This window comes from Chaetura pelagica, unplaced genomic scaffold (genome assembly GCF_000747805.2).
Source record: "Chaetura pelagica isolate M959 unplaced genomic scaffold, ChaPel_1.0 scaffold192, whole genome shotgun sequence".
In the NCBI taxonomy this organism is placed as follows: Eukaryota; Metazoa; Chordata; class Aves; order Apodiformes; family Apodidae; genus Chaetura; species Chaetura pelagica.
In genome coordinates, this window is record NW_009952570.1 from 798,724 (window position 1) to 809,952 (window position 11,229).

The 11,229-nt window shown below is 46.1% G+C and overlaps 1 protein-coding gene across 1 annotated transcript in view; it reads right to left on the reverse strand.

The window, feature by feature from the left end:
• Positions 1 to 11,229, reverse strand: part of VPS8 (vacuolar protein sorting 8 homolog (S. cerevisiae)) — a 93,963-nt gene that overhangs the window by 68,093 nt on the left and 14,641 nt on the right. The window contains exons 2-7 of the mRNA XM_009993533.1: positions 10,784 to 10,852; positions 9,316 to 9,446; positions 7,198 to 7,291; positions 5,678 to 5,710; positions 4,248 to 4,302; positions 1,823 to 1,828 (exon numbers count right to left, since the gene is read on the reverse strand). Coding sequence (XP_009991835.1) covers positions 1,823 to 1,828; positions 4,248 to 4,302; positions 5,678 to 5,710; positions 7,198 to 7,291; positions 9,316 to 9,446; positions 10,784 to 10,852 — 388 coding nt within the window. The remainder of the gene's footprint in view (positions 1 to 1,822; positions 1,829 to 4,247; positions 4,303 to 5,677; positions 5,711 to 7,197; positions 7,292 to 9,315; positions 9,447 to 10,783; positions 10,853 to 11,229) is intronic.

Genomic DNA, 11,229 nt, shown 5'->3' on the forward strand with positions numbered 1-11,229 from the left:
GATGTGCTAGATGTGCCACAGAGCATGGCTGTACCTCTCATCCCTTCCCCAGCCCATCCATCTGCACAGCCCGGCTGAGCACACACACCAGGGGAGTCACCTTCCAACTCTCCTGGTACGAGGAGACATCACAAACACTAGCAAGAAAAGTACCTAAACTCATGGATTACTCCATAGCACTGCTTAGGGTGAGGAGAAAGAGGCTGGGGACTAATATTGAATTAAGGCCCATTCAGGATTAGGCAGAAAAAGCTTTCTCCAAATGCTTGACTCTAAGGTAGCTTGATTGTCCAAAAAAATGTTTTTGATTTTCCAATTTACATGAAGCAATTAATCTGAAAACTTCCTGGCAGTAATTAATGGTGTTGCTCTCACGGTCTCATGTCAGAATGAGATGGCAATTTGATACAAAGTAAAAACAAAAACAAGTTTGTGAGTATGAAATAAGTCACTTTCCCCAACTAAGGAATAAGCAGAGCACTCCAGAAGTTACTACTTCTCAGATCAACAAGATCTTCTCCTTGAGCCATGATTTTCCTGAGTCTGAAAGGCCTGGTTTATTTCCCACAGAATTACTCATACATTACAATTAGGTCCTTTCCTCCCACCTTTATCAGGCCCAGTACCCATAAATGCTCTCCCACGAGGTCTAACCCTCTGGGGCTCAGGAGGGCAGGAGTTGCTGAGCTAACAGGACAGGCAGCAGAGCCCACCTCCGCCAGGACCACCAGAGCTGTTCCCTGCACCAGGACACACTGAACCCTCCTCCCCACCTGCTGCACTCAGCTGCAGCCAGTAAAGTGGTTACCCCCAGCAGGGGTCAAGTCAGACCACCTGTGGCCACCACCTCAGGCACCCACTGCTCCCTCCTTCCCACATCACCAGGGCAGGACTGGCAGCACCTCCTGGCTCCTTGCATGTGTCACAGCTTCTGGCTGGTGGCTCCATGACCAGGGTTCCCACCACATACTGCTCCCACCTGACAGCTCTCAGGCAGAAGTGGAGAGATCACAGCATCACAGAATGTTGTTCAAACCTGGGTTTGACTCAGCCCTTTTACAGGGTCAAATACAGATTCACTTCAGCTTTGTTTATTTCACAGAATGGTGGGGTTGGAAGGGACCTCTGGAGATCACCCAGTCCAACCCCCTGCCAGAGCAGGATCCCCTAGAGCAGATCCCACAGGAACACATCCAGGTGGGGCTGGAATGTCTGCAGGGATGGAGACTCCACAGCCTCCCTGGGCAGCCTGTCCCAGGGCTCTGTCACCCTCACAGCCAAGAAGCTTTTCCTCATGTTGAACTTGACCCTCCTGAGCTCCAGTTTGTGCCCATTGCCCCTTGTCCTGTCCCTGGACACCCCTGAGCAGAGTCTGGCCCATCCTCCTGCCACCCCTTGCAGATATTGATCAGCACTGATCAGATCCCCCCTCAGCCTCCTTTTCTCCAGCTGAGCAGCCCCAGCTCTCCCAGCCTTTCCTCACAGGCAGATGCTCCAGCCCCTCAGCATCTTGAGGTGAGTGAGCTCTTGGAAGAGCCTTTGTCCTGCCCCAGAACACCTTTACATGCAGCTATGGACCTGCTGCCCTAAATCTTTATGAACAGCACATTTACCTGCTGTTCTGGCCTGGGTTATTTGCAAGTGTGCAGTGCACAAGTGCTCAGCAGCCAGTTCCCAGCCTGGCCAACAGCAGTGTCCCCTGGCAGTCACTGCACTGCCTGGCTGCTCAGCTGGCACCTCACACCCTGGCACAGGCAACATGCAACTGGGCAAGGCAGGAGCTGGTCATGCAGGGGACGTGCACAGGGCAGGGTTACTGTACCTTTTCCTTTTCAGTCCACACAGAAAGAGCCAAGAGAGGAAAGAAAAAGCCAGAAATCAATATAAAAGAAGGAATGAAGTAACGAACAGTGTATATGTGATCATCTTCAAAGCCAGAGACAACCTTTGCTGATACTATTTCCTTCTGTTAACATTTCCCCTTTTAATTTCTTCCGGGTAACTGAGAAGATGCCACAATAGCCAATGTTTTAAAACTAAGTGGTTTAAAAAGTGCATGGAATCTCTGAAGAAAAATCAGTCTATGCATTCTGACTTCACAGTATTAAAGACAAAAGAAGAAGGAAATTGAGAGAAAATAATACTGGAAGTTCACAGTGATATAAATGGTCAGACTTTTCAACAGTCACCACCACCCATCCAGCAGCTCCCCATTATCTTCCAAAAGCAATCAAGGTCCCCAGAATTCAGGCTTTTTTAATGCTGTCTTCAGGTACTCACACTACTGTTCTCCCAAGATATCATGCTGTCCCACACCTCAACACAGACTCAGGACACTAACAATTGAGTTTTACAACCAACAGAGAAAATAAATGGTTCAAAACTAATCAAAACAAAGTTTAGCCAACACAGAAATCTTCTGTCCTGAACACAAAGTCTCCATGAAAAATAAGACATTTCAGTGAGTTCTCATTAAAGGGATAGGTTTTGAATAACATAAAAAACCTTAGGTCTTCTAGAAATATAGAGGAAAAAACCCTAAATATTATTTGTTTATTATTATAAGCTTAAAAAAGTACAGAAATTGACCAGTCTACAGACAACAGACAAACTGCTGGTTTAAATGACAGAGCAAACCCAAGGTAGAACACTGCTCCTGAGCTTCACCATCATTGTGACAGAGGGTTTGGGTTGGAAGGACTTTAAAGATCATCCAGATCCAACCCCCTGCATGGGCAGGGACACCTCCCACCAGCCCAGGTTGCTCCAAGCCCCATCCAACCTGCCCTTCAACACTGCCAGGGATGGGGCAGCCACAGCTTCCCTGGGCAACCTGGGCCAGGCTCTCACCACCCTCACACTCCACAATTTCCTCTTCATGTCTCACCTCAATCTCCCCTCTTCCAGTTTTCATCCATCCCCCCTTGTCCTCTCCCTCCCTGCCCTTGTCCCAAGTCCCTCCCCAGCTTTCCTGGAGCTCTTTCAGGCACTGGAAGCTGCTCTAAGGTCTCCCTGGTGCCTTCTCTTCTCCAGACTGAACAATCCTCTTTCTTTGCACTCAAGGTGGCCTTATACAGCCATACCCTGCAAGGATTTCTCTCCTTGCAAACAGATTTCAAAGCACTGGATTCAACACCCAAGTTCTAGTTACAGAACATTAAGAATTCCACCCAGAAGTGTCCAGCAAACATTAGTGCCCATGTCTGAAATGAAGCTGGATGACACACTTGAATTCTTCATCCCCTTTAGATTTCAGCACAGACTCACAGAATAACTTCAGCTGCCACAGAGCTGGGGGGGTTTGCATGCACAAAGAGCAAGAGCAAAATCAGAGTTAAAATGCGCTCCAGAGCAGACACTTTGGAGGTCTCCACATGATGTACAAATATTAGAAAGCCCACAAGGTCTAATACTAAAAACTTAGAAGATCATGTGTTGACTGTAGCAGATAAGAAGTTATTTGCACTCAGATCAATCACATTCTCTAATAGTTCCAATACTGGATTAAGCAAATGACAATTAGTTTCATGTCTCCAATACCCAGGAAGGTGAGCCTTAGGCTGTCACAGCCTTTCCCATCCTTCTCTTGTACCCTGCCCCCCACAATTATTTGGTCTCCTGAATAAACTCAGGTAACTTTGAAAGAAAAATCAAGAAGAAAACGAAATTTCTCTAATTGTTAAGAATTTGGTGCTGGCACAAGGCACAAAGAGTCTATACATATGGGAGCAATCAAAGAGCTGCTCTCACCTAGGTGGTGAGTTGGATAAACACAGGCACAAGGTCAGAAAATGTTTAAGAAAATTTAGTGATAAAAGGAAGGGAAGAACAACAGAATGAAGGGACACAGAGATGTCTGGGCAGCTATTGTGCCACAGGGGAGAAAATTAAAACCCTATTAGATGATGGTTGTGTACTGGTTCTGGTTTCTTCCACAGGGAAACAGAGTCATTTATAATCAAACATGCCAAAGGCTCTTCAGACAATTGCCACAGAGCTAAATTTCTCAATATCAAAGTGCCAGTCCCCAGCAAAGCAGAAGAAATACAGAAATAAGGGCAACCAAAATATTACTTGTGCTTGGTTTCTTTCTCAAAAGAAAATCACAGTTAGCACAGACAGAACATACTAGAAGAAATCCCTCCTGCAGTTCTAATTTTAACTAGGTTTTCCTTAATACATTTGTTTGGGCTTTTTTTTAAGATTAATAAAATGCAAAAAAAATCAAAACTTGATTTTCAACTTACCAAAAATCAGTGCTAACCCATGGGAAGTCCCCACTGCTATCAGATTTGACGCTGCCTGAAACAGTCACGCAGAAAGGTTGAAAGCAAAAGAAATGTCAGTCCCAAATCCACCACTTAAACTCCCACCACACCCCTGCAAAGTTTGCCAAAAGGGGAAGATTTAGAAGGTTACAAACAGAACCCGTTTCTAATTTTAAGTGACAAGCAGTGCCTGTGTGGAAGCTGGAGCAGAATTACACCTGAAGGACCATCACACAGATTTTTCTCAGGATCACAGGGCTGCCTTTTCCTCTGCTGTTGGAAACTCAAATGCTCAGAGTGGCACCCACACTGAAATTTCTTCTTTATAAGCCTCATTCTTTTGGTGTGGCAGCTGAGTATAAATCCTCAGAGGTTTTTCTCACTCAGCTGTTCCATCCACCTCTGACATCTACTACACCCCTGGGGCCCTGAAGACACAGTCCACAGCAAGCCCAGAGACTCCAACGTGCTTCCATGGGGAACCAAACAGAGCTCCACAGTTCTATCACACCTGCAAACCTGCACCAATTAAATAAAACTTCAGAGAAATCACATAATACTCCATATACATTCACGTTGTTCTTTGTTTCTTAGCAAGTGTAAGTCAGCTTGAAAAAATTAAATGCTTTAATGTCTGGGATAAGTAAGTACAGTTTTTATCCTACGTGCACATCTGTCACTGTGTGCTTCCAATCCAGCCTTTTGCTTTAGAGGTGACTACAAGAGTTTTCCTTTTTCTTTTTAAACAAAAAGTGTGATTTCTTATGGAATGCTGCTACCGCAGCCAAAGTGACCAAGCACATCTTTAATTTCTTCATAAAACATCCAAACTCATTTCACAGAACAAATACCTGCTGCATTTCACCACCTTAAAATATTTCTCTTCTCCTTTTAACTAGAGGCAGTTTAATTTCTGATATATTTTAATTAGCATACTTGATTTCAGGAAGTTTAATGCAAGTTTCTGAGCAGGAGTAACTTATGAGGTCATATTTCAGGTGCAGAGATTTTGAACCCATCACTTTATGAACTCTTCGATTTAAGCTTCTTTAAATAACTGTTAGGAGTCAAAGCAAGAACTGGCAAAGAAATAGCTGAGGAAATGCAACATATTCACCAGCCAAACACCTCCCAAATGAAGAAAAGCTTGGTGCTCAGCTCCATAAGCCCTGGTGATGACATGAAAAACAGGAGAGTGTGGGGCTTGATCAGAGAGGCAGCTGGGCAGTCAGGAAAGGTTGAATTCTGCCCGCAGGAATTAAATATTTCATGCTGCTTCTCCCATTCCTCATAGCTGAAAGTTCTTTGCAGGGGTAGGAAGGAAGATGCATTTATCAGCTCTCTCAAATTAGTGCTTCAACAAACTTGCATGAAAACTAAATATACAGCACTTGAAAACTGTTACTTACAATTGCAGTGGGCAAGCCAGCATCCACTTTGTCCTAGAAAAACAGGACAAGCCATGAGTGAGAGAGAAAGAATTCCCAGTTCCATGTGTGTCTCTAATACTTGGAGCTACAACATGCAGAAAAATCAACACAAGTTGCATTTTAATAATCTCACCAGGGCAGACAATGCTGAGCTAGAAATGGCTGGAAATTCAAAAGTCTTCTGCTGAGGCTAGAAATTCCCAGTGAACAACCAAGAAAGGATGAAAAAGTGCAGAGAACTGGAAACAGAATATTCTGTAATTCCCTATGAAGGTTATTGTGTCCTTCTCAAATGAGTCTAATCTTACTGAGCTGTCAGTATCCCTTGTGTACATAGCACAGACATCCATGGAAAAGGCCCTCCCTCTGCTCTCTCAGGCACAGCCATGTCACACACAGGCTGGGGGCTCATCCCCACCTGCACCCAGGAAGGACCAGCCAGTCACAGCACACAGAGGGATCCTGGTGATACAGCCACAGTAACATGATCCAGGCCTGTCATCCCTGTTCTCCCTTGCAGGGTCCAGAAATCACACACTGAGAGAACGGTTTGGGTTGGAAGAGACCTTCAAGATCATCCAGATCCAACCCCCTGCATGGGCAGGGACACCTCCCACCAGCCCAGGTTGCTCCAAGCCCCATCCAACCTGCCCTTCAACCCTGCCAGGGATGGGGCAGCCACAGCTTCCCTGGGCAACCTGGGCCAGGCTCTCACCACCCTCACAACAAAGAATTTCCTCCGCGTGTCTCACCTCAATCTCCCCTCTTCCAGTTTTCATCCATCCCCCCTTGTCTTCTCCCTCCCTGCCCTTGTCCCAAGTCCCTCCCCAGCTTTCCTGGAGCCCTTTCAGGCACTGGAAGCTGCTCTAAGGTCTCCCTGGAGCCTTCTCTTCTCCAGGCTGAACACCCCAACTCTCCCAGCCTGGCTCCAGAGCAGAGCTGCTCCAGCCCTCTCAGCATCTCCATGGCCTCCTCCTGACTCCCTCCAGGAGGTCCCTGTCCTTCCTGTGGTGGGGGCTCCAGAACTGGACACTCTAACTCCCACCCCAGCTGTGGTCCTGGCCACTCAGACTTCCCTGGCAGCCCAAGCCCCCAGCAGTTCCATTGCACCCACAGGGCAGTCCCAGAAGCAGGAACGTGCAGAGCTGCTCCTCACTCAGCTCAGTGTGTTCTGGGCCTGCTGCAGGCACCACACAAGCCTATATCAGCACCTTCAACACACAGTAACAGCCCTGCTCTTGTTTTATATGAACATATCCCAGCAGGTTTATTGACATCTAGGAACACAAATCAATGTTACAGAGGACCTACTGCTGCAATAACTCAGCTAACACCTGATTCACTACTGGCTCAGGATTACTGGTTAGTTGTTTATGCACCAAACATATTAGTATTATCCAGAACAAACTGCAGGAGGAGGGAGGAGATCACACACACTCCCCCTTCACAGCAGAAGACATTCCCATTTTTCTTCATGGTTGCAACCAGGAGACACTTACTGCTGCAGACACTATTTGGGCTGAAATTCCTTTCAGAAGGGAAAGCCGTATCACTGATCCATGCAGGGAGAGAGAATCAGGGAGTTTTTTCTTCCTATGGAAAGAAGAAATAAACCAAACACGTTAAGAGCAGAAGAAAAGTTTGGAACTTTGCCTAATCCACAGCTAAACCAGCAGGTAAACTCTGCAAGCACTCATTACTCACAGTTTCTATTCTTGGGGTCTACAAGCACAGAATGAAGAACACGAGACTATAATCACTTCTTATCTTACCCTGTCCCTGCACACAATTTGTTTTGAGCTCATCTCCCAGGGAAAAAAATTAAATAGTCCTTCAAATAAATAATCAGTTTCAAGCAGGTATCTGCAAACCTTAGAATTTATTAATAAAGGCTGAAAGCAACATTTTTGGTCTTCAATTAATCTTTCTGTGTCTCAGGAAGTTTCAGCCTTTAAAGGTGAATGTCTAAGGAAAATACACCATTGAAAAAGGCTCATTAGGAGAGCACAGCCATGGGAAAACTGGGTGGGTGCTTAGAGAGTAACTTGCAATTAAAACACAGCTGATCTGATTTGAAAGATGTCCCAGTCTGTGGAAAAAGTGTCTTGAAAAAGGTGCTAGTGTAAAAGGGCAGGTATTTCTGAAGGGCACCATGGTCCACAGAAGACACACTAGAGAGGGAACCCCAGGAAAACTGCAACCTTGATGTCAAGCACACACCATGGGAAAGAACACACAACTCACACAGAACTAACACAGAACATTTGATTCTTATCTCTCCAGATGCCTACAAATAAGTCGCTCACACATAGGCTGAAGAACCAGGTAGGCAACAGCTTCTGTCATGGCTAAGGACCCATAAACATGGCAACCAGCTTCCCCCAAACACAACAACGACACTGCCAAGTTTTTCTGCCCACTCCATACAGGAGTTTCAGCCCTTCCAAGTTACATTTTGCTTAATACAAACCAACTTAATTGGAAAAGAAGGGGCAGTGAGTCAGTACATCTCCAGGTGCCATCATAAACCATCACACCTGCAGTGTTCACATCCTGTGCAACTGCTCATGCCACAGCCCCAGCTGAGCACATCAGGCAGCCATGGGAGTGGCTCAGGATGCAGGACCAGGTCACCATTTAAATAATTAAAGAGATAAAGTCAACAGTGTTACAGCTGATTATCACATTCCAAGGCTGCCTTTAGACATCTGTTCACTTGACTTTGAAAAATAACGAACAGCTGCCTGCAGACTCTGGAAGTCATCATGGTTCAGTGTTTGAAAGATGCCATTAAAATCCAGAGACATGCAGATACTCCAGTTCCCATAAGATGCATTTACTGCTCCAACAGGCTCACCCTTAGAGTAAAGGCAAATCCCAACCTCTGTCTGTTTGATCCTGCACAACTAACATTGTTCTGGCAAAAGCTTCACCAGAGTCCCTGCAGCATCCCCCTGGGACTTCAGCACTAGGATACAGCAGCAGGGGACAAAATCCACATGTGGTTTAAAGGGTTCCTATCCAAGCAACAGACACATCACAGGCTCAGAGAAATCATGGAATGTGTGAGGTTGGAAGGGACCTTTAAAGATCATCTAGTTCAGTCCCCCTGCAGTGCACAGAGACCTTTTTAACTAGATCAGGTTGCTCAGAGCCTCCTCAAGACTGGCCTGGAATGTCTCCAGGGATGGGGCCTCCACCACCACCTCTCTGGGCAGCCTGTTCCAGAGCTTCACCACCCACAGAGTAAAGTTTGTTCTTGATATCCAGTCTGAATCTACCCTGCTCTAGTTTAGGGCTATTCCCCCTTGTCCTCTCCCTCCCTGCTGTTGCCCCAAGTCCCTCCCCAGCTTTCCTGGAGCCCCTTCAGGCACTGGAAGGTGCTCTAAGGTCTCCCTGGAGCCTTCTCTTCTCCAGGCTGAACACCCCAACTCTCTCAGCCTGTCTCCAGAGCAGAGCTGCTCCAACTCTTGGATCATCTCTGCGCCTTCCTCTGGACTTGTTCCAACAGGTCCACATCCCTCTAGTACTCAAAAAACAAGAACTTGTTGTTAACGGGTATAAGCAGTGCTCCTTCAGAGCCCATCTGAGCTCCCAGCAGACTAGTCAGGCAGCACCTTTTCAGGTGTGTTCGGTCCCCGCTGTCAGAGCTGGCTACGGAAGATGTGTCATAGGAGTGTGCATCTGTGTTATCCACGTTCAGGAGAAAGGGATCCTCCAGAATGAAAGACTCTTCTTCATCATCAGTCTGAAGGAAAAGAAGCAGCAGAGCTTACTAAACACCAAAAATGCCCAACAGCCCAACTGAAACAACAGCAAAACAGTTTCCATCAGGCAGAAGAACCAAGGAGAGGACATGATAGTCTCACATATAGGTATGTGGACATATAGGTATATAGGACAGAAAATAGGTATTATTTTACTAGACTGATTCTGGGGAAGAACCAGTTTCCAGAACTCACAATAGCCACTGAAGTGAGCTGGGCAGAAAGTTGTTCAACTCATCTTCCTTCCCCAGAAATAATCTATTCCATCAAAACTGTAAGAGATGTTTAACTAAGCTGTTCTCAACCACCTCCAATCCCCAAGAGATGGCCTAGAATTCTCATCATCTACTCCAGCACCTCACCAAGTGGTGGCTACAACTCCAACAGTCCCTCTGGCTGCTGCAAGGGTTCATTTTGCTCTTTGCTGTGCTCTTCTGCTGGTGATCTCTCTCTCTCCTCAGGCTTAGCCTGGCACTGTTTTTACTCTCATTTTTAAACAGCTATTCTCCCCAGTGCCATCTAAATCCAGCACAGTTCCTGCTCTTCTTGGAGCACAGAGAGCAAACACAGCCCCTCACCTAAGGCCAAGGCTGCAGAGAACAGAGTAGGTCTCCTGGTCTGTCTGCAACTGGCAGTCCTGTGCCCACTTGGTGGTTGGTTGGGTTTTTCAGTGCAGCTGTGTAGCTTTTCAGCTCAGTCAGATTGTTACCCACTGAAATCCTTTCCAGAAAAGACTTTACCAGTCATTTCCACACAATTTATATACTGAGGTAAATCACACTGCAGTAAGACTTTGTATTTGTCTTCCCATGTGTTTTCTTCACATCACCCCTCCAGTTTAAGCCTACCATGGTAATACTCCTCTGACATGGATGTGACTACACCTCCTGCCAGTTTGGCATCACCCAGGTTCAGTAGATTCCAGGAGGCAAAAAGTCTGTTTTTCATCTCCCCTTACAACTTAAGAGCTGCCCAGAGTTATTAATTTATTTATTTTTTAGTTCTTAACTTTTTTTAGCTAAAAAAGAAGCCTGAACCCTGACCTTTAATGAACTGTATAGTCTTCAGGTGACTGTCCTGATCCACAGGTGCACATGCTCACATTTGATGGAAAACCTTTAAGTGTGAATATTTTGACTTAAAACATAAAATTCCACATTACACACTGTACAACGACCACCCAACCAAGCACTGAAGGTGTACAATTTCATTTCCCAAAAAAACCCCATCAGATGAGAAGAGCCAAAGGAGGAAGTCCTGCTTCTTCTTAGCTCCTCCCTGTCCTGGAGCTGCTTGCATGTCTGATGGGACCACTCACCTCATTCAAGATGCTCTCCAGTGTTGGAGGGGTATCAACTTGAGGAATGTCAAACTCTTTGTCATCAATCTGCAGACCAGAAACCAGAGACTGAGTTTAGGTCACCCACTCCACCTGCCAAACTTGTTTCTAAGCACAGAAGCAACCCCAGCCACCCGTGCTCTCCTCCCAACAGCCCTGCCCAGAGAGGCACCGATTGAACTGCAACTTCCTCTACTCAAAACGCAGCCCCTGAAACCTGGCACTGCAAGGAGGGATTGAGGACCAAAAATATTGAATAGTTCTCTGCCCCATGCCCAGATGTGAAATTTCAGATGCCTTTTCTTTTATTATTTCACTTTCCAAAGCTCCCTACCAACACCAGCCAGCCTTGCTAACCCAGCCGGGCTGCAACACACAGGGGGGTTTTTCCTGGCTCTTTGCTAATGGGGGAAAAGTGGCTTTTT